Source organism: Lacerta agilis, chromosome 5 (assembly GCF_009819535.1).
Source record: "Lacerta agilis isolate rLacAgi1 chromosome 5, rLacAgi1.pri, whole genome shotgun sequence".
In the NCBI taxonomy this organism is placed as follows: Eukaryota; Metazoa; Chordata; class Lepidosauria; order Squamata; family Lacertidae; genus Lacerta; species Lacerta agilis.
The window spans coordinates 32,724,077-32,751,281 of NC_046316.1; the positions used below are offsets into that span (position 1 = coordinate 32,724,077).

Sequence of the window (27,205 nt, forward strand, 5' to 3'; positions counted from 1 at the left end):
TGCAAGTTAAAAAAATAAAAAACCTGGTACAATCATTTGAACAGAGTACAAGATGCAAATATGTAGAGTTCTGCAGTTACAAAAAGTGACTTCCCACAAGTTAGTAAAAAACAAAACACAACTATTCACACCATTTCAGTCTTGAGACCACTACTCAAATATAGTTAATGCCCTAAGATGTGCAGATGTGCAGAAAAAGAAAAAAGGATCACCTCACATCATTGTGACATCAGGTGATTGAAAATTGGAGGAGATAAGATTCCAGCCTGCTGATCAGATCCACTTCCACCACTGCTATAAATAATAATAATAATAATAATTTATTATTTAGAACACCATCCATTCAGAGGAGTAGGAATCTGCTCGGGCACCTGGAGCGGCAAACATGACGTGCACCCGGGGGCAGGACGTCATTACGTGGCGCGCATGTGCAGTGTCGCTATGTAGCAGGTTGCCGGCAGCGCCACTCCAGCGCCATATGGACGGTGCCAGGATCCTCTGCTCGCAGCTGCAGCCACAAACGAAGGATCCTGTACATGTGGCTGCAGCCGCGAGCAGAGGATCCTGGCACTGCCGGCAAACCGTGAGCAAGCCGCAGAGCGAGGCTTTTTACTGGGCGGCCTGGGAGGCGCCATTGCCCCACCGCCAGGTTAAAAGCCTGACTCCACAGCTTGCGGGAGGGGACTCTTCTCTTGGGCCACTGATGCCCCTCCCTGGCTGGAGCTGTGTCAGGCTCTTGGGCTCTCCCACCAGCTAGGGGAAAGGTGTTATGTCTTTCAAGCAGGCTGATAGATTTCCACTAATAAAAGGTTGATTGCATTAAACTTGCTGGTTTCATCCTATACTGGTTTTAATTGGAATTTTACTGGTTTAATGTTACCTTGTTTTCTCATTACATGCTGTTTTATTGTTGGTTGTTTATTTCTGTTTCTCCCTCCAATAGGCCATAGCTGTCATTCATTGCCAGTTTGCTGACAAAGCAGCATCAAAGAAAAGGGGAGGATCCTCTGGATTGAGTTTATTTTAATCTCTGTAGTACCTGAAAATAAATATGCCTTGCTGTACAGCATTTTGAGTTGAGGATGGTGGATGCCAAAACGGAACAAAGATTTAGGTACCCTGTACAGTGCAATTGCATATCATGTCATTTTTTTATTATATAATTCCATTCACCTATCTCCTGTCCCCTGTATGGAAGTATATAAGTTTTTTTTATTGTTATGTGTTATTAAGTAGGTCTATGGAATAATGGTGTCAGAAAAAGGAAACTACTTCGCAGCACCACATCTTTGAAGGAGCGATTTACAGCAGAAATTTGGGTGTATTGCTTCTTTTCTGTCCACCAGGATACCCAATAACGGTCACTGATTGCATTAATTGGGCATTCCTTTGATGCAAAATGCTTAGCACTTGAATCCAGGTCACAGGTTCACCCCATTCATACATGCCCTTGGGGGTGGGATTTGTGAACAAGGGAATAATGGGGAGGTGCAGAGAATTATTTCAGGTCATTAAAAGAAATAAATGGCAGAAGAAAGTTTTAGGATTGTTCTCTCATGTTGTATTGGATATGTGATGTGTATGTTTATGTATGTGTTTGTTTAATAGCTTTATTCTGGGAAAATTTTCTTTTCCCCCACTGTGCATATTGTGTTGGATACTTACTATAACTCTGTGCTGATTGTATCACTGTAGATTTTATATTTTCCCCTCCATAAGTTGTCAGGAAGCATGGATTGGAGCCCTCCGAGACAAAGGCTCCGAAAGGCTTCTTGTTACCTGCACACCTTGCCGCTTGCAGCTTGCAGCTTTGACTTTGAAACCAGTTGCACCTGTAGTGCAGTTTTTCTCATTTCTAGTTTCTATTTTGTCACATATTGTGTAACAATCTGAGAAAGAGGGACGAAAGGGGAAAGCTTGGCTCCCAATGAACATGTGAACATGAAGGTGAACATGAAGGTGCAAGCCTTTAAGTCAGTGTGACACATAAGGTTGCTTTCAGATTTCAGCTTTATTGTACTGGAACACTCTGAATCTAGAGTGGGTGGCATTCAATTTAGTCATGGTAATTAATTTCAACTTAGTTCAATACCATCCAAATCATGTTTTTGAGAAGCTTCATTAAAATAGTTCATCAAGCGCAGGAAGAAACAGGTATGCCTTTAAAGAATAAAGTACAAGTTGCAAACATGTAGATCTGTGAAGTTACAAAAAGTGGCTTCCCATGAGTTAGTTCTGCAGTACAAGTAAAGGAAAACTATTTACACCATTTCAGTCTTGAGAATATTACTCTAATAAAGTTAACACCCTAAGATGTACACAGGTTCAGACAGTGCTAGAACAAAGAGACTGGCAGAGATTGGCACTCTTTGGGAAGCCTCGCCATCAGCTGATTACTGGAATTGACATAGTACTACACACAGAGCTTTGCAAGCCATGACAATCAGCTGGATCACCTCACATCATGTGACTTCAGGTAATTGACAGTTGGGGAAGATAAGGCCCAAGCCTGCTGATCACATCCACTTCCCCACCAATAGCATTTGTATTTATAAGCATAGGGATTTCTTTCCATGGTGAATTTTTCAAAGTAGTAGCAGTTTCACTCATCATCACAGATTCATAATGCTGGTTTCTTGGAAGACTATTTCAGGATCACAAACTCACTGATAATACTGCATAAACTCAATTATCTCTTCATACAAGCGCTGTGGGGCATCAAGGCCCAAGAAGAAATCCATGTGTTCCCAGTCAGGAATAAACTTGTGGTAAACTAAATTTGAGACCTGAGGCAGCAACTGGGCAACATTCTTTGGGGTTGAAAGCCAGTCATTTCCACCACTCCAGAGAGCTGTTGGAACAGTCATTTGTTTAATTTCATAGAAAGGTGCGGTTTCCTAAAAGAGAGGGGGAAATAACCATTTAAAAAATAGTTTGTAGCTTAGGACTCTGCAAAAACTTCCTGATCAAAACAAACACACATATAAGGGGAATATAAATTAAGCAAAATAAAAAAAAATCCTTCCAGTAGCACCTTAGAGACCAACTAAGTTTGTTCTTAGTATGAGCTTTCATATGCATGCACACTTTTTCAGATACACGAAAGCTCATACCAAGAACAAACTTAGTTGTTCTCTAAGGTGCTACTGGAAGGATTTTTTAAAAAAAATTTATTTTGTTTTGAATACGGCAGACCAACACAGCTACCTACCTATAAATTGAGCAGTTAATGTGCATAACAACTGGACAATTGTGCAGATTTACAAGGCATCATAGAGAATGTGCACATAATCCATGAAGAGGAAATTGTGCACATTTCCTGGTTAATATATATAGTCTCCAGCAAGACTGGAGGAATGTGCATAGATTGACTGACCTTTGTACATTGTGTGGCCATTATGCATAATCTCCAAACACTGCCAAATTCCACCATAATTGTTCCCTCTAAACCTCCTTGCTCAAACTCAAACTCTCCAGAGGCCTTGACGGTCAGTGCAAGGGCTCCTGGGATTGCTAGGCATTGTTTTGTGCCTTTTTTATTTTCTGGGCTCTTTAGGGCCATTTTTGCACTTTTTTTAGTGATGTCCAGGTTTGGCGCAATGTCCATGTGCACAGTCACGAGTCAATGAAATGTCCTTAAATTGGTCATTTCCTGTATTTGGAATTTAATTACAGTGGTACCTTGGTTTACGAACTTAATCTGTTCCAGAAGTCCATTCTTAAACCAAAGTGTTCTTACACCAAGGTGTGCTTTCCTATAGCAGCAGGGGACTCAATTTACAAATCAAACACACTCAACAGGAAGCAAGCTTCCAATGCAAAGTTTACAAACCAAAACACCTACTTCCAGGTTTGCAGTGTTCTTAATCCAAGTTGTTCATAAACTAAGCTGCTCTTAAACCAAGGTACCACTGTACATTCTTTTTATAAAAATAAAATAAAATGAGAGACTGAAGAAGAGTTTGGATTTGATATCCCGCTTTATCACTACCCGAAGGAGTCTCAAAGTGGCTAACATTCTCCTTTCCCTTCCTCCCATACAACAAACACTCTGTGAGGTGAGTGGGGCTGAGAGACTTCAGAGAAGTGTGACTAGCCCAAGGTCACCTAGCAGCTGCATGTGGAGGAGTGGAGACGCAAACCCGGTCCCCCAGATTACGAGTCTACTGCTCTTAACCACTACACCACACTGAACTTATCCATAAATGATGATGCATAACAAAATAGTCCACTGGAGAAGCATAGAACACCAAAATGCATTTTGCATTTCAGTTATCCAGAAAGTCTGATTGAAGGACATTAAGAACATCTTATGCAGGCATTTCAATTATGTAAAGAATATGATGGAAGAAGTATAAGAACACCTCATGCACCGTACAAAAAGTTTCTTTTTATTCAGATTACTACATAGTTTTTCACATGCTGTGGTTATATTCTTTTGATATATGTTCAGTTTATGGAATTAAATATACCGTATTTTTCGCTCCATAACGCATACTTTTTTCTTCCTAAAAAGGAAGGGGGAAAGTCTGTGCGCGTTATGGAGCGAAGGCACTGGGAGCCGCTTCTTCGCCAGAGCAGCGATCGGCAGCCGCTTTTCTTTTGGCTCCCTCCCTCCCTCCCTCCCCTGCACTTTCCCTCACAGAGGAGCTGTCAAAAGTTCCTCTCAGCTGCCCTCCTCCCACCCGCCCGCCCGTGGGCACTGGGCTCCGCTTCCTCGGGGGGGGGGGAGCTATAGGAGCTGTGAGGGGATTATAGCGAATGAATAGGGTGTCGTTGTTGTGTTTAGATTTTAAAAAGATGTTTTTCCCCAGTGGTTGTCGCCTTACAGGATTTTGGGCGGGTGGTGGAACTAAACATTTGCATGTACATTTGCCATTCTCTCGACTTCTATAGCTTTATTTGTTCATCAATAAAATCCCCTTTCCTGTATCAGATGGATCTGTGAGTTCTTATGTAAAGAAACTGTGTTGGCTCCAGTGGGAGAGAAACACTGGGAGAGAAAAAGTGGAATAAAGGGATACTTTTTGGAGATATAGTTTTCAAGTTTATAACCCAAGCGTAACAGGTTTTCCTTGAGGTTCAGAGTTTTATTATGGTACATTTGTATCCCCTTTCAGGCAAGATTTGACACCCTATTGTTGTGTTATCAGTTGTTAATGAGGCATTAGGAGATCTATTGGTAGTTTAATGAGGAATGCACAGGGTTCCATTTGGGCACGGCCAAAAGGAAGTGAAGACTAGTCTCTCTTCATTTGTTAATGACAGTGATGATGGTTCTTAATGCCACTGTTGACTGCTGTTCACTTTACATGGTTGAAATATTATGCTGATATACCAGTTGTTTATTAAATATGGTAGTTAAGTACATTTGTTTCAGAATTTTTTTCTTGTTTTCCTTCCTAAAAAATTAAGTGCGTGTTATGGTCCGGTGCGCGTTATGGAGCGAAAAATATGGTAGATTTTGCTAACATATTTATGGGCATCACAACCATTATGTTTTCTGTATGTACATATATACAGCCTGGTTATAAACTTCATTTAAGTTTATCACTCTTGACTTTTTTGATTTACATTGGAACTTCATATTATCCACCATGTGTTATATGAACAGCAGCTTTTTCCACCAGTAGCTATGGTCAAGCCTTACCAGTATGAGAGAAATGCAATTAGTGAGAAATTCTTACCCGATTGTGGTGAGCCATGTTTTCTTCCTTGCTTCCCCAGTCAAAGCCTTTGAACTTCCCAGTCTTCATACCCTGAAAAAGAGGTGTACCATATTTTGAAAAATCAAATGGGAAAATGATGGTGATGGTGATATTTCTATACCACCCTTCATCCAAGGAACACAGTTCAGTTTACAATATAAAAGCACAAAAACACATAACATAAAAACAAATGAACCACCCATCCCAGTTTAAAAGGCCATCGGTGATGTAATTAGCCAAAAGCCTGGGAGAAGAAGAAAGTTTTTGCCTGGTGCCTAAAGATACGTAATGAGCCACCCAGGAGAGAGCATTCAACAAGTGTGGATTCATCACACAAAAAAGGCCTGTTCTCATGTTGCCATCCTCCAGGCTTTTTGTGTAGGGGGCAGATGAAGAAAGGTCTCAGATGATGGCTGCAAGGTCTGGGTCAGTTCCTATGGGGAGAGGCAATCCTTGAGTATAGTGGTACTGAGTCACATCAAGGCCTTATAGGTCAAAACCAGGACTGTACTATGAATTAGGTCCAGAAACTGACTGGCAGCCATTGCAGTTGGGCCAGGATTGCTGTTATCTGCCCAAACTGTCTTGCCCCAGTGTGCAAACTGGCTGGTAAATTCTGCACCCATTGAAGTTTCTGAACAGTCTTCAAAGGCATCCCCAGGTGTAACATGTTGCAGTATGAAGGGAGGAAGACCCTTCATCGCCTACAAACAGCCACCCAATCTCAAACAGCTCCTCACCCACAATAATACAACAACAGGACTCAACATGGACACTGGTACCAGAGCCTGCAATAAACCCAGATGCCAACTTTGCTGCCACATAAACCCGGACAACACCATTACTGGTCCCAACAACATCAAACATACCATCTCAGGACTATTTAATTGCTCATCTTCCAACATTGTGTATGCAATCAAATGCCAACAGTGCCCTTCAGCTCTCTATATTGGACAAACAGGCCAAACCCTACGCCAAAGGATAAATGGACATAAATCTGATATCAGGAATCACAAGACAGAGAAACCAGTAGTGGAAAGGGTTAATTAGCTAACCTATATACATTCACCTGAATGTATTGTTAGTCCAGTGAATGTATTAAGTATAAAAGAACTTCTTAAGCTTTTCTGTATGAAATTGCTCTGTAAAGCTGTGAACTCTGATCTACATTGCACTGGCAAATGATGACTAAAGTGTCTGGAGATAACAGTAGACCTTACACAGAGAGTAGAACTGTCCTTGCAGAGAGGAACTGTTGCCTAGGTCAAGAGATAGGGTGGCCTTGCTGGAGTGCGCATGAACCAACTCTGGCTAAATGTCATTTGCCTTATATGTACAACAGGAAATGTTCCTTATATGGACAAGAGGAAGTTTTCTGGGGTGGGAAGAGAGCCAGAGAACTGTCTATAAGAACTGTCTGAAAATTGACTAGTTTTGTACTTGCTTGGATGTCTGAACACCGCAAGTACCTCTGCATGCAGAATAATAAATCTTTCTCTCTCTGAAGCCAGAAGCCTCAGGTGTTTTCTGCTTCCATGTTTTCTCACCGGGCGCAACAATGGGAACCCATAGGGGCAAATAAGGCTCCATTACGTGGTGCATTGGCCGGGAATCCTTCGCTGTTCCCCGGGATTGAGAAAACAGGGAGTCCGAGGCGTCGCTGCACAGCGAAAAGGCTCTCCTGGTCTGGCGTTTGCTGGCCCCAAGCATGCTTCCTGCCTGTTTGTGGGAAGGGACCTGCTCACCTGGCTGGAGAGCCAAACTGAACCACAGGCGACGGGAGAAAGAGACAAGCGGCCGCAGGGGGGAAGGGAAGTAAGATCTGCAGAGGACAGGTAAGCTCCACAGGGGGAGCAGCTTCCCAGGGAAGGGGAAGCGCAGGATGTGATCGATCTCCTGCAACGGCAGTGAGCCATAGGGCCGCCGTTAAAATCCGGTAGTGTGCAAGTAGAGTTGCCACCGGAGCCTGGCTGTGAGCCACAGAGGGCCGCCAGGGAGGAGCCAGCAGAGAGCAAAAAGAGTGCCGTTGGCTGTGGGGAAAAAGAAGGGGGGTGCCCTCTCTGAGAGAAAAGGGGGTTAAGAATTTTTCTGTGATTTTACTCTGTGCATGGTGAATGGTGTATGTGGACACTCCATTGAATGGTGCTGAGTGAATGAGACGCGGGGGTTTAGAACCCCTAAGCGAAGTGATTTGTGGCCCTTTTGGTGCATTTCTTAGCGAGGCAACTCCGTCTAAGTCACCAACTGGCTGCGAAGAAAGGCGTGTGCACGTGTAAATGTTAGGTGGAAGGAGTGTCCCAGGTTGAACCTGAGCTAGCTGAGATGGGGAATTGAAATTTTTGTTGCTGTGTAAAAATTTATGGCTTGTAATAATTTTATGAACCTGTTGAATATTTTCCCTTCAGTATGTGTGTGTGTTGTATGAGTTCTGTGTCTGCAGTGCCTGTGTGTGTGTGTTGGTCCCCGTTTGAGGCTTGCATTCATTCTGGAAAGGTGGTGCAGAAAGCAGCTCTAATCTGTGTGTTCCCAAACTCTGTGTTCCCAAAATTGTTTCATTTCTTGCTGCATTGCCAATGAAGTCTGGGAAGTCTGTTTTTTCCCTTGTATATGTGGCTGCACAATTTGTATTTGTTGTTTTGTTTTGTTGTCCCTTCAAGGAATCTGTTTGAACCCCAGGGTTAGGTAAGTGTGTTTTGGAAATTGTTTGTGTGCCAAGGTATGTGCCTTCAATAGAATGGGCTGTAAAAGTATTTCTCTGCAATGTTAAGGTGAATGTAAAAGTGTGTCTGAAGCATTGAAAGGAGGGCCGCTCTTGCAATCAGGAATGTTTGTTAGTTTGTTTTTAAAGCTGGTACAGTCTTATTTTGTTTCTTAATTGACCTTTGGTAAAGCAATGAGAGTGGGGAGATGGACAGAAACAGAGAGAAGCCTTAGTTTAAACAGCAAGGATTTTTCTCTTTGCAGCAGTGAATCTTGCAAAAGAAGGGAATTTGCCACCCACAAGGGGGGGGGAAGAAGATTATGTCTTCTGAGCAGTTTGATTGTTTCCAACAGAAGTTGATTAGAGGGGAAAGTTTTATTTTATATCCCAGGTTTTAAGTTTTTCAGGGAAGGTTTTGAAACAGAAGAAATGGCTTCTTAGTAGAATGTATTTGGGAATGTAGATGTAGGTTTGTGGGATGTAGAATGAAGGAGAAGAGAATGTTGAAGTAGAATGGGAAGGGGCTCATGGTTAGCAACTGACAGTGTAGCCCTGACAGTGTAAGTTAGGATTTGGAGTAAGTTTGAACCTCAGGAGGAAAAGGGGGCAGAAATTTTGGAATGATTGGAAGAAAAATTGATGATAAAGTGAAGGTATACATATCATAGAATCATAGAGTTGGAAGGGACCCCAAGGGTCATCTAGTCCAACCCCCTGCCAAGCAGGAAACAATATTGAAGGCAATACACCACCCTCCATGCCAAGGTTGCAGAGCACATCTAGGGGGGTGAATCCATTGTCCAAACCATGGAGAGGACCACCAGGTTGTTGCCATGGAAGCATGAGACAATGAGAGAGGCCTGAAGATGGCTCTGCTTCAGAGGTGGTATATATAGTAAGCCCTTCAAAGATTGTTTAAAAAAAAAGACAGGAGCTTTTCCCTATTGCCCTGTCCATAATTTGTTGTTACCTAAAAGAAACCTGAAAATTGTCACTATTTGAATGAGCACATCAAGGGTTCAACTCCATTGTCCTAATGAAACACCGTTGTGAGGAGTTAGCAATTTTGCTAAGCTGGCCGCCACGTGTGAGATGATGAGAGTGACCTACCGATGGCTCTGAAGCGAGATAAATAGGCCAAGTTCTATTCTGTCTGACAACCCAACTCTGTTAGAATTTGTTCCCTACTGCCCTGTTTCCACCCTAAGTCCTCCTGAGGGTCAAAAATAGGTTGGTGGTGGTGAGTTAATTCTTGGACACAAGGTCCTGATAGGCTTGGTGAGGTGGTAAGTAGAAAATTAGGTACTAAGGATCAATGGCTGGTGCTTGGATGCAGGAAAACAGAAGAGGAGGGAAAGTTAGTTTTTGATATGGCTGGTAATATAATTGGGATGGAGAAATGGAACATTAGAAAAGAGAAGAAGACAGTAAGGAGAAAATAGCTATACCCAAACACCCTAGATCACTTGTACAATGTTATATTGGAGTGGATTAGTTGCTATATAAAAAGTTTTTTTTTTAAGGAGAATGTTCTGAAGGATGTCAAGATAGTGAGAATTGCAATGGCTCTAGTAGTGTGTCTGAAGGTGATGTTGAAGATAAAATCTTATTTGGGGAAAAATTGTATCTTTCTGTTCCCTGACATTAGCAGAGTTTTATGATAAATTGGTCTGAAATTGTGGTGATGGTAATGATAATATTGTGTATGATTGTATTGTGTATTTGTTTATATTTGTGTGTATTCTAAGTTTAGAGTGTTTGCATGGATTGGAAAAATGAACTAAATTATTACTCTGGGCCAAAGAGTAGACCAAGAAGCTATGGGATAATCATTGCGGAAGAATATTGTATTTCGAGGAGATAGTGATCCGGCATGGTCAGTAATATCTTGTGAGTGTATGGGAGGCTGTCCTTATTTGGTTGGGTTAACAGGTAGGAGGACTGAGGTGTGATCAATATCGATACCTCCTTCCATTGTGGTTAATCTGTGAGGCAAAAGAAAGGCTGGAGGGGCCCAAGACACCACCCTCCAAGGGCAGATATAATCTCTGTAACTATCTCCTATTCTTTTAGCAGGTGCCCTAATGCCATGTAGCTTTGCTAAGCCAGTTTTATCCCTATGCAGAGGCTCTGAAACCTAAGTGGCAAAGATCCTACACAGTCTTTATGACAACACTGCCAGTGGTGAAAGTGGCTGGTGTCCGCCTCCTCATGTAGAGACAGAACCTGCCACAGCGTGCTGAAACATCCCTTGAAGTTGGAGATCCAGGGAAGCAACAAAGGCCAAGAAGCAACAAACCTGCTGCCAATGCCATTGGCCCTGCGCACGCCAATAGAAGAAAGGGAAGGAAAAGAACACTGAATGGGAGGACTGAGTGATCATATTGCCTTAATTTGTGTTGACCAGTTACCAGATAATGTGACCAGTTGAACAGTTTCTGTAATTAGTGTTAGGAATATTTGAAGTAAAAGATCCTTAGTTGTATTTGTTGTATCTGTTGATATTGTGTCCCCCATTGTTATTTTGCATTTGTATTTTCTGTTTAATGCAATGCATGCATATGGTGATTTATAAAGTTGTGTCATGGATTCTTTAGCTCATTGCCCTTGCTAGAGAATATCAGTCATTTCCCAGGGACGCACTGGAGAAAGAATTCCAGCGGTCCAAGAGAACAGGAGGGAATGGAAGGGGTTAATTAGCTAACCTATATATATTCACCTGAATGTATTGTTAGTCCAGTGAGTGTATTAAGTAAAGAACTTCTTAAGCTTTTCTGTATGAAATTGCTCTGTAAAGCTGTGAACTCTGATCTACATTGCACTGGCAAATGATGACTAAAGTGTCTGGAGATAACAGTAGACCTTACACAGAGAGTAGAACTGTCCTTGCAGAGAGGAACTGTTGCCTAGGTCAAGAGATAGGGTGGCCTTGCTGGAGTGCGCATGAACCAACTCTGGCTAAATGTCATTTGCCTTATATGTACAACAGGAAATGTTCCTTATATGGACAAGAGGAAGTTTTCTGGGGTGGGAAGAGAGCCAGAGAACTGTCTATAAGAACTGTCTGAAAATTGACTAGTTTTGTACTTGCTTGGATGTCTGAACACCGCAAGTACCTCTGCATGCAGAATAATAAATCTTTCTCTCTCTGAAGCCAGAAGCCTCAGGTGTTTTCTGCTTCCATGTTTTCTCACCGGGCGCAACAATGGGAACCCGTAGGGGCAAATAAGGCTCCAGTAGGAAAACACTTCAATCTCCCAGGACATTCTATAAAAGATCTCAAAGTAGCTGTCTTAATACAAAGAAATTTCAGAAATAGACTGGAAAGAGAAGTGGCTGAATTGCAACTAATCACCAAACTTAAAACCATGGAGAAACCTGGTTTGAACAAAGACATTGGATTCTTATCTCATTATACATAACAAAGCTATCTTTAGCCATCTCACCGCTTGCCTTTCCCTGCAAGACTAATTGCAGCCATTAAGAGTCGTCAACAGGTTTTCCATACCTATCAGCTGATCACCCATTCCCACCACCCTTCTGAGTAATACCCCTCCCCACTCCCTCACTATATTTAAGGATCTGGTGACTTCTGTTTCAGTGTATCTGAAGAAGTGTGCATGCACACGAAAGCTCATACCAAGAACGAACTCAGTTGGTCTCTAAGGTGCTACTGGAAAGAATTTCCTATTTTGTTTCCTATTTTGTTTCGACTATGGCAGACCAACACGGCTACCCACCTGTAAATGTTGCAGTATTGTAACCTATGGGTTACCTTCATCATCATCTTTTAATTTGTATACCGGTTTACAAGCTGAAGAAACAAAGAATCTACATGCACCTTATAACAATCTAATGCAATACAAAAATGTGATAATAAAACATAACTTTAAAATATGCAACCTACGTCAAATAAAGTAACATTCAATATTCTTAGAATAGTATAGAATAATATTAAATATCAGCATATTAAAATTAAACAGAAATCCACTCTTAACAATTACAATAAATAATTTCTAAACTACAATCAATAAAACAACGGCAAGCCATAGTGCATAAAATAATACAATACAAAATTGAGAAGAAGAGACTGGAGGGTGGGCAAGGCAGATGGAAGAAGACCAGAGCATAGACAACTGAAGTTAGGCTATCCCTGCCCAGATAGGGGCACAGCTAGGCCATCAGTTTAGCTGATGGAAGACACTCCTCACCACCAAGACTACCGGAGCCTCATGTGACAGCAAAGGATCCAGAAGTACCCCTAAGTGATGTACCTTCTCCTTCAGTGGGAATGTATCCCATGGGGGATAAAATCGAACCTTAAGGAACCCCACATTGAAGGATCCACAGGACCAAATAGCACTTCCCAAGCATCGCCATGCAAGTAGGACCAGAACCACTGCAAAGCAGTGCTGCTCAGCACCAACTCAGACAGCTGCTTCAAAAAAATACCATGGTCAATGGTATTGAAAGTCATTGAGAGGTCCAGGAGAATTAATTGGGACACGTTTCCCCCTGTCTAGCTCCAACAGATGTCATCCTATCAGGCAACCAAAGCAGCTTCTGTGCCAAAACTGGGACTAAACCCCAACTGAAGTGGATCTAAAAAATCCACTTCTTTCAAGACTGCCTAGACGTGATATAGAAGTGTACCATGTAAAGAGATCATGGCTTGGGGCATAAACAGGGATTAGTGAATGAATCAATAGTCATGCTGTAATTCAGGCTATGCAATAATATCTAACCTCCTCCTTTTAGGGAGCAGAACAATGTTGTAAATGTCCAAAGAAAGATACCGGTATGCAAAGCCATCGAAAGCCACTGGTATCATTTCAGCTTTTGCAGTTTTTCTAGACTATTCATTCTTAACTGACTTGCTATCATGAGAATGAGGGAGAGATGTACTAACACTTAGGAGTTATCTAATTTACACTTAACTTAGCCCATTTAACTGATGGGCTGCAAATTTCTTTTGTCATATAATCTGAATTTTCCTTTCTGCTCCCGGCAGCTAGATTACGTGGATAAGTAGCTTGGGTAATCCCTTGTGCAGAAGTGAAATATTTTGCAGGGATCAGGAATTTTCACTCCACAAGACAATCTTATTCTGCCAGGGGACCCAGTTTGGCCCACACACTTTCTCCAAAGACTTCCACCTACTATCAGGCTGAGATTGCAGTTCAGAGAGGCGTTTTCATTGAAAGACTTGGGGAAACAAATCAGCAAGAGGTTTGCATCAGAATCCCCAACTAACACTAAGGGATTGCTGCAACTTGCAACATGCTTTGAAATTCTCCATTGTTACATCAGGTTATGGACAGGTAGGCGGCCCCACCCTGCTGTTAAATGTGACCTATGACACTAATCCTGATTTTTAAAAAACTGTCCTGTGATGTCAAAAGGATTCCCCAACCCTGTTCTTTCCACAGGGCCAAGCAAAAGTTACCAGTGGCTACATTCAAGACCATGTATTCCCAAATCATAGCACTTATTGGCCTGCCTTATGGTACAACACATAGCCTTCACTAGCCTGGAGTCCTCCAGATGTTCTGGACTACAATTCTCATCAAGCCTAGCCAGCATGGCATGGCTGATGGGAGTTGTAGTCCAAGCAGGTTGGCAAAGATTGCAGTAGCACACCTGGGTTATTTATTAAAACACATGTCAACAAAATACCACAGAAAATTAATATTTGTTCATCTACATACAGAGGGAATATATTTTCAATAAAAAAACACAAATCCACTGAGGGAATGATTATATCTGTTGCTGGTGAAATACCGCTGTTTGGTAACTTTAAAAACACAAAAGCACATTCAGCTTTAAATCCTTTAGCATAAAAGCAAAATATATTTGTTAAATACATTTGTTAAATATTCTACCTGACTCCAGTGAAGCATGTTTTGAACCGATGTCCCAGCTGGCCAGTGAGACATGTATACGTCGCCTCGACTCTGTATGAAAGAGCAAAACACTAAGCTGAATTTATCACAAATTGCAACAGCCACTTCACTTCCATTTGGTTTGTTTGAACAAAAGCAGTGCACCAGAGCTCAACATCTGGATATCATGCAAGTATCATTGTTTAAGTAGTAGTTACATGAACCTCTAAACTACTCTAAACTAGCTGCCATTCCCAATATTGTGTTACCAAACAAGAGAGAAAATCGCTTAGAGCAAAGCATGTAACTGATCCACAAAATAAATTCATTTTTACTTTGTACATACCAAAATACTTACAGTGCAATCCTATGCACATTTACTAAGAAGTAAATTGTACTGTGTTCAGCCAGAGTTACTCCCAGGTAACTATGCACAGGATTACAGCCCTAACTATAAAACTTTTCATTATATGGTACAACTAGGGCCAATTCAGACATGACAAATAAGATCCATTGCTGCAATGGGCCACTGCATTGTGTACATTCCTCCTGTGTGGCATGAATTCACCACTCCCTGCTCCAATGTCATGTCCAATCGTGTTACCAAGCATAGTTAAGGTGCATTCCAGGACTAATCGGGAACTACGAACTCAGGAATGCTGTTAGCAATGGACATGTTGCATCATTGTGGCAAGGATGTCACAGCCTTCTTGTAACCCTTAATGGCCCCATTGCACGTTAATGGATCTCAGCAAAGCTAGGACACCTGCAGGGGAAGCATTGCGACCCCCAACTAGGGACAAAACAAAAATCTCAAAGGAGCAAATGTATAAATCAAAACTACAAGTTGTAGCGAAGACTACCCATCCCTTGCAAGTTGCACCCAGCGAATGGGACACCATCAATGAATCCATGTTTTAATTTATAGTCATCATACACAGACCCTCTACGGAGACCACCCATTTTTTGGTTACAGGTTTGGTCATCTCTCGAGATATCGTTGCCAACTTGCCTTAAGGGTTCCCATGTGGGGGTGGGGGTCTTCATTAATGTTTGAATGCTTCATTAATGTTTGAATGTTTAATGTTTGAATGCAGGTACCGTTTTTAATCAGAATGGCTGACTTCACCCAAACTATGCTGATTTGGACACCAGTAAAGATATTGTCATCCATTTGTTAAATTTGGTGTGACAGTGTCAACCTGCACCAACTTGGACTTATGCCAATATATCTTTGCCCAATATGTGGGACAGCTCCAACCTGCACTAATCAGGTTGCCTCCCAAGATGTTGTTGTTCAGTCGTTCAGTTGTGTCCGACTCTTCGTGACCCCATGGACCAGAGCACACCAGGCACCCCTATCCTCCACTGCCTCCCGCAGTTTGGCCAAACTCATGCTAGTCGCTTCGAGAACACTGTCCAACCATCTCGTCCTCTGTCGTCCCCTTCTCCTTGTGTCCTCCATCTTTCCCAACATCAGGGTCCTTTCTAGGGAGTCTTCTCTTCTCACGAGGTGGCCAAAGTACTGGAGCCTCAACTTCAGGATCTGTCCTTCCAGTGAGCGCCTCCCAAGATATCCTCACCAAACTTGGTATGAGGATTCCTGAGGTTGATATGTCTTCATCTTTGTTTGGATTCAAGGCACCATCTTGAATCAAGAAGGCAGCCCAATTTAACCCACCCAAGAAAATAATCTGGGCCAGTTCAGGCCCTCCCCAACTTCAGTGGTAGCCTTAGTTTAGTGTCTGTGTGTGCACACAGCCCCGCATCACAAATTACACTATCCATTTGAAAATGACATTTTTAAATTAGTTTCTTCAAATTCTTGAGCAGTACAGTACTAGTGCTCAATAAAGCAGTCATCTGTGAGCTACCTCAAGCTCATTTTGTCCAGGAGTAATTAAGTTACAGATGTCGTAAGTGGCTATTGTTTCAGAGATGCCTCCACACACTTACTTTCTTTAGATCACACTCTGTACCTCCTATTAAGTAATCAGAAATCTTACCATATTTATGTTTTTCATATTAAAACCAGTTGAGAGGCAGATAAGACTGCTACAGAGATAATCAATTAAGAAATGGTTACACACATGAGTAGCAAACCATTTAGAAATTTTGCCTTGAGGTAACATCTGTTTAGTTCCAAATATTCCCTGCCAAAACAAAAACATAGGTCATTTTGTTATTCAAGCCTGTTTTCCTAGAGATACGTCTAATAATATCAAGTAGCAACAAAATACCACAAAAATATTGCCCACTCATGGTGACTAACACCCCCCCCCCCAAAGCAAGGCTTCAGCCCCAAAGGGGAACAAACTGGAAAAGACAAAATTTTGGAATTTTAGAAATTGGCCAAAACCTTATTGATTCTGGATGTATCATTTATGTGGGTTGGCTTGTTGATGCCAGAATACCCATTAAACCATCTATGGCCTTTAAATGGTGTTTTGTTTTTGTTTGTTATTATGCAATGTATTTTTGTGGTTTTTATATTGTAAACCACCCTGTTCTCTACCTGAAGGGCAGTATAGAAACTAATTACAGCTGTCTAAGAGTTAAAGTGCATCTTGACATGTATGCAATGTGCAACTGGTGCCCTTCCAAGGAATCTGAATGGAGCATTCAGTCTGCTTTTGCCAAGGGTAGAAGTAGTGTAGCATAACAGCCAAGGTTGAGTTGTGAATCATAAAACCTCCAAGGTGATCAAATATCCCCTGAGCCACCAGGGGGCTTTAAACAACCCAAAATCGCTCATTCTCAATCTTCCCACAAACAGGATTCTAATTGGGAAATAAAACTGACCATGTTACAATGTTGCAGAATGGGTCACTGAGCTCAAAGCAGGAGGAGGGGAGCACTGGCCAACTCAGTACCCCAAACAAACAGCCTCCAACATGATCAGCAAGTATTTTTGAGTGCAGGAAAATGGGTTAAATGCCATCATACTGTCAAGATCCTCATGGATCTTCCCCATCAGCAGGAACTGTAAGCTTGTACAGGTGACTCTCTATTTATGAGGGGGTTACATTATGAACCCCTGCACACATCAGTGAAATTGCATAAAATGGGGAGTCATCTGTATCAGATCAGCTGAGCATGGGGAAGAACTTTCCCTGCCTGTCAGCCTGGCTGCTGCTGAGCTACCCCACATGCCAGCTGTTAAGCAGGGAGGCCTCCTGCTCTCAAGGATACCCTCCCCAGAGCCTGAAGAGGATATCCTTTCAGATGCTGGGAAGGGTCTAGTCGCAAGCCAGGAGGACGACTCTTGGGGTGCTCCCCATTTCTGGAATCCACTTGCAGGTTCCTTGGGTGCATGGCCACACTCAAATAGAGCATGCATAAATGCGGAGTTGCCTGTACCAAACCCTTTAATATGAGCCCTGAATGCAAACACAGGTATGAGGATTGTTCTTATACCAGCACCTCTTTGTTTGCTACCCACAGCAGATGCTTTCTGCTGGCACCCAGGACACAGCAAGATGGGAAAATGGGCACCCCATTTCCCCCCCCCCCAAAATTAGTCCTGGGTACAGAGTAGTTAAAACAACATTGGCCAGTTTAGTTGTCTAGGAGAATGACAAATGGTCTCAGATCAAATGATGGGTACAAAATGCATACTTTGAAAGTGTGGTCAGGAATCCGAAGGAGCTTAGTTGCTACTGACTTGGTAAAATAATTCACGGTGATTAGTGGTGCCAATCCAAAGAATATTTTTATCTTCTGGGCGAGTTGTGGCATGGTTGAAAATGCAATGAATGCTAAGAAACAGGATGGAAGAAATAGAAATAGAAGAGAAATGAATATAGCAACCAATGCAGTCTTGATAAATACTGAAGAATACAAAATTAGCTCACTTTTCTCTTAACACAAAAACAGTAAAGTCCACAGTGTTGTAAGGCCTGTGAACAGGGGCGTAGCAAGGGTGGCGGGAGGCGGGCCACCCCGAGTTCCAGGGGAAGGGGGTGACACTTTGGCCAGCCCCTCCACCCCACCCCACCTCACCGGGCGGGCGGGCCCCAAACCGGGGCAGGTCGCCTTTTCCCCTTCCAGCGGCTATTTTTCGGCGTGAGGGGCGGGCCAGCGAGGAGAGGGCGTCATGCTTGTCGCTGGCATGACATCCCCTCCTCGCTGGCCCGCCCCTCGCATAGAAAAAAGCCGCTGGGAGGGGGGAGGGAAGCAGAGCAGGCGCGTTCAAGCGCCTGCTCTGCTTCCCTTTTTTTCCCTATTCCGCTGTTTTTTTCGGCGGGGGGTGGGCCAGCGAGGAGGGGGCATCATGCCAGGGACAAGCGTGATGCCCCCTCCTCACTGGCCCCCCCCTTGTGCCAAAAAAAACCGTGGAAAGGGGGGGGAAACCCAGGGGTGCCTCGCCGCCGCCGCCCCCGGCAGCACAGAGGCTTGCTACGCCCCTGCCTGTGAAGAAGTGTTCGCCATCGCAGGCACATGATGGCCATGACTAGTGCAGGGACAGCCTAAAGAATGGGCACTGAGCCTAGTAGTGGGTTGAATTAAACCACAGCATTATTAATTACAGGAAACAGTAGGTATGGCCAAGGCACTGGGCATGTATCCAGCATAAAGGCAGCCTGCCCGCTATCTTATAGGAACCTGGTCAGGTGGACCTTGTGCTGAGTCACCCCTGACATGGACTGGGTTCCACAACCCAGTACAGGCTTGGGAGAATTGTATTGGCCCATAAGTCCCCCCGTGGACTTCAACCTCCTGGACCCCTCAAAACAGGTACCCACACTCAGCCCACACTCTTTTCCCCTTCTCTTGGGGGGTCTTAATGCAATACTTCCAGGGGTTGTTAAACTACAGCTTCCTGTTACACCCAGACTGGGAAACTCAGGTAAACCAAAGCATACACAAAACACAGTTAAGGTGTGTAGGGATTATTATACTCCATATACCACTTTTTGTCAGTCCATAGCAGCTTTGAAACATTACTTTTATGGGAAACATTACTAAGTAGGAAAATGTAGGAAACCTGCACAGAGATTGTTATTCATGATGTTTCTCCATAGGTTTCCATAGGCTCCAAGTGAAATCTCCGTACCATAAACAAGATCTGTATTGAAATTAATATACTACACCAACCATATAAATAAATGTGTAGCTATTAGAATGGCCAACGTGTGTTTAAAGAAGCCTTCTAACCTACCCATTGTGGTGCCCTGGGAATGACCAATATAAAATAATTTCTCCTGTCCGGTTTTGTTCAGGATAAAATTTATAGAAGCTGGAAGGTCGTATTTAGCCATTTCATCATAACTGCAAAGGAAACGGAATACCGGTATTTACAGACTTGAATATGCAGTGTACATATTGTGTAAGCCGAGCATGCCATGCTCTCCACCCAGTGCAATACAAGAACAGATTTGGATCTGGCAGAGCAGAGGTCACCTCCTCCATATACTCATCAACTACCAATTCCATAGACATTTGTGAAACATAGTAATTATGATTAAGCAATTACTCATCCTTATTAGAAATTTCTACTGTCGCTGCTCACTATTAGTCTGTGCCGCACTATGAGCTGTTCACTGCAAACTAAAAAAGCTCACTACATAGCTAAGAGCAAATATCAGCACCTAGAGAGCCAAATAAGGCAAGCCTGCACAACACCCCTGCACAGAATAGGGGCTGCCACCAGAGTGCCTATAAATCAGCTGGGCGGTATAAAAATGCAACACAGATTAGAATGGGGAAACAACTGCTTCTGTTGCTGACAGTATTCCTTGTGAAAAAAACCACGTTGCTCCCTGCAGGACTCTAATAGTGGGAGCAATGGGAGAAACAACAAAACAGTATTTATGCTGTGAGCTTCCTCCCCCCCCCAAAAAAAAAAAAAAATCTGGGGAGCTTTAAATTCTGGCCTAGTAAGTTTACTGGGAATCAGCAGGAATCACACTTGGTCCTCCCACATAGAATCTAATGGCACCCAAAGTCAAGCTGATCTGCTAATGTCTGCATATTTCATCCGTTTAAGTGGGGTTATCCAGCATCATCTTGCTGTTGACACCCATCTGTCTCAGAAGACAACGAAAGAGTGTGCCTTGCGCTGTGAAGTCAAAGAGTTACAATGCCTGCTGTGGATGTAGAATCTGATACATATATCTTGTTGCAGCTGGGGCATCAGGTTGTACTGATGCAGCTGTACCATGGTGCTTCTTCTTTCTATGCTCCTTCAGTGGTCATTCCTCCTCTAGTCATTGCTGTGAATGCATGACCTGAATGACTGTCTCCAAGCCCACAAGTGGGTTTAACACCACCAGCCTTCATTGTCACATTTGCAGGCAACTTTGTAATGCAGAGTTGGTCTACCAATGGGCCTGGCGCCTGAAGCCAACTACATGTAGAACACATCTTTTGGGAATCCTGCCATCTTCCATTCTTTATCAGAGCATATAATTCCCCGCATGAATAATGAATGCTATTTGTTTGTTTGTTTGTTTGAAGAAACAACTACCAATTATATTTATTTGGAAATTAAATTTTATACCTCCATATCTTGTATTTTCAGGGCACTGTTCAATGTTGAAACAGAAGAGAAAGAGGGTAGCAGATTAATCATCCTAAAAGGAAGACTAGGAACCAGAAACACATAATGAAGTTTAGAAAGCTCACTCTACCTGAATCGCCAGAATTCTTCTTGCTCCACAGTATAGTTGATGTGTTTCATGGACCAGGTATTTCCTCTACTGTTTCCTAGCCAAACATCATAGCCAACATCAGCCAGTATGAAGCCCAGGCTGTTGTTCTCCAGATTGGCCACCCAGTTACTGCCAGAGCAAAACAAGCCATGTTGCACAAACACTACGGGCTTCAGATCTGAAACAGAACTGTTTTAAGTATAGTTACCCTAAGAAGTAACTTCAGCATCTTTTTCCAACAAGACAGTGATCCATCAGAACCTTGAACGGCATTGTTGTCATTCCATATTTCAAGTAGCAGCCAGTGAGGTGGTGCAGGTGGGGCAATGTTACTCTCGTGACTTCCCAACAAACTGGGTTGCTGGTGCTTACTGAGAGGGAGAGGGAAGGAAGCAGTGCATATCGGCACAGCCAATCCAATTCTCCCATCTCTGCATGCCATACCAGGACAAGATCCCCCAATTTTGCACCTCCCCTCTTCCTCTCAATAAGCTCCAGTGAAGTGAAGTGTTGGGAAATCAGGAGATCAATGTTATCCCACACATGCCACTTCACTGGAAGCTACTGCATATCACCTACTATAAACCTGGGGCACAGGGACACAGAGCATGCATGGCCAGCAATTTCACATGCCTGAAATTTGAATCTGGAATAAATTACTCCAGAATGCAATATGAAAATCAAGTCAGAGGGGGGCTTCCGGTGAGGCACACTCACAAGCAGGTCAGAGAAATTGCTCTGAGTCACTCGGGCATGACCGATCACGGCAAAGGAAAGGGGGAGCAGGACAGCGAAATGACTCCTCGTGAAAGGTCTGAGAGGATAGATCAGACCTAAAAGGCACCAAGCTGCACTAAAAAAGGGTCTCTGGAGCTTCTGGCACAAACGTGAAAAGAAGACGGAAGAGGACCCCAGCGTCAAAAAAAGGGCCATCCCAGCCGTGAGATGCCATGGTGACCTGGTGAGTTGTGCTAAATCCTCCAGTTTTTAAGAGCTGCTAGTCCCTGACCCAAAAGCAAAGTAATTAAGGACTTGAAAGAAGCCCCAATCAAGAGGTGAGTGCTCTAAAATTGCAAAGGCTATACAATTTGGAAAGCAAGATTAAAGGGTCAGGGTGAAATACGTAAATGAAAGAGAGAGAGGGCCGATAATAATCGAAATAAATACCGGAGATTCGCACTAGCTCAATAAGGAAATTTGCAACGGAGGGACTTCACATTGAAGCCTTTAGAGGATTGGGGCATATTGGCAGGAACTTATAAAGCTAAGCTGATTAAACAAATTGACTGAATATCGCTTACTGTGGCTGCGGAGCAAGGTGGAGGGAAGGGGGTGACGCTGCAGCCCCCTTTCTCATACACGAGCTACCATGACAAAGATCCATATATCCAGAAGTTTCCAGGTGAGATTGACAAATAAGAAGTGTAAGGACACAAAAGGACAGAAATATGAAAGGAATTGAGAAGAGGAAGGTGGAGGGGGGGAAGAGAGGGAGACGGCAAGACGGTGAGATGGAGAGGATGTGAGAGGGATAAGGAAAATAAGATGACAGAGGAGAAGGAAGGAAGGAAGGAAGGAAGGAAGGAAGGAAGGAAGGAGAGGAGGAGGAAACAGGAATTCGTGGGAATGCACAGAGGAGAAAGACGGAGAGACCATGGATGGAGGAATAGAGCGTCGGAAGAAGTTGGAGGAGAAGGAACAGCGGAGAATGGGAGAGGGGAGACGGAAAGGAGGGGAGAGGGAAGGAGAGGAAGATTGGAGCATAACTGAGAGAAGGGAAACGAATTAGGATTAAGGTTACTGTAGGTAGGGGGTTATAAGCAAAAAGGGATTTGGACAAGGAGGTTGGAATAAAGAAAAGGGGGAATATTAGAAAAATGGTGATGGGTAAGTGTTGAGTCATCTTCCGCCAAAAACTGAAACTCAAAGAACCATAGAGACTAGTGATAGAGACTTCCTTAGTCAGTAAGGGCACACTGACATTTAGTGTTGAGAAAGAAAATTGCAAGCACTTGCAGCTGTGATATTCCTACTGAATTCCTATTGAATGTATTGGTGATAGAAATTTCTATTTTTATTAATTGTTGAATTAGGGGAAAATATAAGCTTCAGTTGGTGGAGGGAATTAATAAGAAGAAATTAAAGGGGTTATTTACAGATGTACAATTATTTAATCGTATCTGAGTAATATGATTTAATTAAGCTTCAAATTGTGGAAAAATAGAAAGAAACTCAGGGAATATTTACAGTTTAATTTTACATAATAATTTCCCCCCTCTAGAAAAATTAATTAGAAGTGCTAGATAATATTAAATGCTATTGAGTTAAATCTTGTATACCCCCATCCCCAGGAACATAATTGGAAAACTGGAAATTCTAGTTTGGAATTGCAGATAAAGGATAGTAAAAGGCTGGGCCAAAGTCTGGCACAGTTGTGTATATAGAGAAGCAAGTATGACAACTAACAAAAAAGGACTACCTCAAATGACACTACCAGTCGGTGGTTGAACTGGACCCCAATGCAGATATTAAAGAATTAATAGTAGTGATGTATGGAAGTGAGAGCTGGACCATAAAGAAGGCTGATCGCCGAAGAATTGATGCTTTTGAATTATGGTGCTGGAGGAGAATCTTGAGAGTCCCATGGACTGCAAGAAGATCAAACCCATCCATTCTGAAGGAAATCAGCCCTTAGTGCTCACTGGAAAACAGATCCTGAAGCTGAGGCTCCAATACTTTGGCCACCTCATGAGAAGACAAGACTCCCTGGAAAAGACCCTGATGTTGGGAAAGATTGAGGGCACAAGGAGAAGGGGATGACAGAGGATGAGATGGTTGGACAGTGTTCTCAAAGCTACCAACATGAGTTTGACCAAACTGTGGGAGGCAGTGGAAGACAGGAGTGCCTGGCGTACTCTGGTCCGAAGAGCCATGAAGAGTTGGACATGACTAATGACTAAACAACATTAAGTTATTTCCACTTTTTCAACTAATGTATCATTACACAAACAGTCATGTGTTCTCTGATGCCTATAACCATGTTCTATCAATGTTGCGTATTTAATTAAAACTATACCAAGCTGATTGAAACATTGTTGTTTTCTTGTCTAAGTGTTGAGATCCAGATCTCAAAGCAAGTCTGCCTTTAGAGACTTCCAATACCTTGCAATAGCAAGCCATGCTGTGATCATCAGATTACTAATGAGATATCTGTGGGAAAGTTGTTGAACGGTTTCTGACTAATATGATAGAAGTGCTATTTTAGGATTCAAAGTAATATGTTGTTTTGTGATGAGGTTTGCTTCATGAAAAACTTCTTTCCCAAACAAAACAAACCTTGGGAGTATTGCCACCACATGTGCATAAATCAGCCAGTGGCAATACAAATTCTTAAACACATAACTAATATGTTTTTAGTCATTTTACCCAATAATAATGGGTATAAATTTGAGTGCATTTTCCTGGAATCTTACATAGACAGCTTTAAAGGGAGCTTTATCCAGATTCTGTTACATGAAGTATCATCTAATTGCTCACCGAAATCTTTTTTGCATCGTGCCATTAGAGTTATGAGGGGTGGCAGCATTTGAGATTTTAATACTTTATAGATTTGAGAAACAAGGTCTTTACCTAATGGATTATAAGTAGACAGTAGCAAGAGGGGTATTTTTAAGAATCAACATATAACATCAATTCAATGCTCCTCTCATTTGATTAGAAGTGTGAGGAACCAGAGCACCAGCCTTGAAATCATACACTTTTTCTTTCCTCCCTTTGGTACCATTTACTGCTTCTTAATTAGAGCAGACCAAATATGTAGGGCAATTTTACATTGCAGTGGATGTTAAGGTTCATGAGAGTATTGATTATTTGTTCAGCTTCACTCCCTCTTTAATCTTATAATTGATCCTTGACACTGGAAGCAAGAGTCTCAGTCCACATGCCCGTCCTTCAATGCACCACCTTTCCTCCTCAGGTATCAAGTCACCCTGTACTCAGCCTCAGGTTGTCTATCACATTTCACTCCTTAATCCTCAAGAAAAGCTGAGTACAACACACACAAAGGCATTGGGCAATCAAACTGGCAGTGCCTCCATCTCCACAGTGAACTAGGTTCTCTCTCCTTTTTAAAAAAATAAAACAGTGACCCTCTATGAATGGCTGAAGCAGATATATCCGTGATGAATACAAAAACACTATTTTGAAACTAAATCAAATTCCTCCCACAAAAAACTAAAATAAATAAAAAATATCACAAACAATTCATATGACTTTCAGTCAACATGGACTGCGAACCACTTATTCTAGCTTACTCTTCTCCTTGCCACCATACTTTTCCATTTCTCTAATAGGTAGGAAAAGAGTAAAATATGCTTGACCTCATCAATTTATATGGCCTCTTTCAAACTTATAGAGAAAATAGAACAAGAACACACTCAGATTTCATAATAATAGTCACACATTACCAAGCAAACTCACTTTGTGTTCTTGCAATAAATCAAACTTTTGCAAAGCAAGAAATTATCATATTATAATTATAAAGAAAACCCCCCACACTATTGAACATTTGTATATATGCATACACACAAACTCAAAACACACACTCACCCTTGTTTGACTGATTTCTTTTCCCATGAGGAATTCTGTTAATACTCAGGATATACCCATCATCTGTCACCACTTCATATTCCTCACTGGGATATCCTCTGAAAGAAATAATTTCGCTCTGCAGGGCCGAGAGGGTTTGGTTGGGAAGGTTATAAAGTGACTGTAAAATGCCTAAACACTTATTTTCACAGAAAACGATTGATAACTAGAGTACACAGATAGGTGAAAAGCCAGTTAAAGTAGTAATATTATGAGTGTGCCAAACACAATCAGTTGTTTGGCAGTTCAAAAGAAATCTAAGAATTGATTTCCTGCCTCCCTCTGGCATAATTAGAAATGAAAGGAGCCTTCTCTTGCTGAGGGTCTTGGTGGACCACTTAAATATTTTTCTTCTTGCTGTTAAGCAATTATAATGAACTATGCAAGAAGCTGTCTGCGGACAAACGCCAGCTCCCTCGGCCTATAGAGCGAGATGAGCACTGCAACCCCAGAGTCGGACACAACTGGACCTGATGGTCAGGGGTCCCTTTACCTTTATGCAAGATGCTAAAGTTGCCACTGTTGGAGCAACTAAATGAAGCTCACAGAGCATTGGCGTTCCATGAAACACATGCTGGGAACTACTCTAGGCTGCTTATTCTTTTAAAGAAAATGTTGCAATAAAATAATAATAATAATAATAATAAAGTTTATACCCCGCCCTCCCCAGCCAAGACCGGGCTCAGGGCGGCTAACACCAGGTATAAAAACAATTGATTAAAATACAACTTAAAAACAAGATTAAAATACAACATTAAAATGCAGCTTCATTTCAGTAGGAACTCAAATCAAGAACTGTTTTTGGAAGAAAACGCCAAAACTTCACCAAGGCCAAATAACCAGACTGGTCCTACGTGTAAGCTATGCTGAGCAATGATGCATTGGCAGGACAAAGTGTGTATTTAAAACAAAATAGTAATAAAAATTTCTTGCCCCCTAAAATCCCAGCAGCCCATTAAAAATGAACTTCAGTTATATGGAGTGTAGCAGCATTAAGCATCACTTATTGTCAAAGATTCCTTGAGGTAAGAAGATAGGAAAGAAACGGTTAATGGCTTACAATATTCATAGTAGCTTCTGGATTTACTTTTCTTCTTTTCAAAAATATTCCTGATGTAACAAGGGCTTGGACCAAGCTTGCCCCCATTATGAGGAGCCACATCCTTGATTTGCATGGAAGCAAATCCATCTTTCAGCACAGCTGTACAAGACTACTCCACAAAACTAGATTAAAGCAGCAATCAGTGTACTGAAAGCCACTTCATATTCCACAGAAGGAAATGGCAGATAACATGGCTTAAATAGCTTGCCATTGTTTGTCAACACCTACCAGGAAGGGGGAGATGCAAATCCAATATAATGATATGGTTGGCTTGGCTTGGCCTTGCCCAGCTCCCAGTATAAGCCTATGCAACCATTGAATTCCATTTGACATTCCTCCAGGCAAGCTGAGGTGCCAACCTGGGGGGGATATTGGGGGGCCCATGTAAGCCCCAGCCCACATAATTTATCGCAAGATGCAACACATACATATCATTTGAATGGCCATGGCCATCAACTTTGGAGGGGCCCAGCTCCCTCAAATATTTTATGGGGGACAAAGGGACCTTGGCC

The 27,205-nt window shown here is 42.4% G+C and overlaps 1 protein-coding gene across 1 annotated transcript; it reads right to left on the reverse strand.

The window, feature by feature from the left end:
• Nucleotides 1–1,507: 1,507 nt before the first annotated feature.
• LOC117046811 (putative lysosomal acid lipase/cholesteryl ester hydrolase) lies at nt 1,508–26,846 on the reverse strand. Its single transcript, XM_033149223.1, has 9 exons — nt 26,652–26,846; nt 25,553–25,670; nt 20,924–21,122; nt 19,453–19,562; nt 17,910–18,049; nt 16,298–16,444; nt 14,292–14,363; nt 5,688–5,759; nt 1,508–2,897 (listed from the first exon to the last, which is right to left on the reverse strand). The coding sequence occupies exons 1-9, from the start codon at nt 26,778–26,780 to the stop codon at nt 2,664–2,666; spliced, it is 1,221 nt and encodes a 406-aa protein (XP_033005114.1). The 5' UTR covers nt 26,781–26,846; the 3' UTR covers nt 1,508–2,663.
• Between the last annotated feature and the right edge of the window lie 359 nt (nt 26,847–27,205).

Excerpts from the sequence above, each read along its gene's own strand:
- LOC117046811 (XM_033149223.1), bottom strand. The coding sequence starts at position 26,780 with ATGGATTTGCTTCCATGCAAATCAAGGATGTGGCTCCTCATAATGGGG. Across the intron at positions 18,050-19,452 it reads TTCCCAGGGCACCACAATGG|CATTCATTGCATTTTCAACC; the intron begins GTAGGTTAGAAG and ends CCTGTTTCTTAG. Across the intron at positions 14,364-16,297 it reads ATATGAAAAACATAAATATG|AGTCGAGGCGACGTATACAT; the intron begins GTAAGATTTCTG and ends TCTTTCATACAG.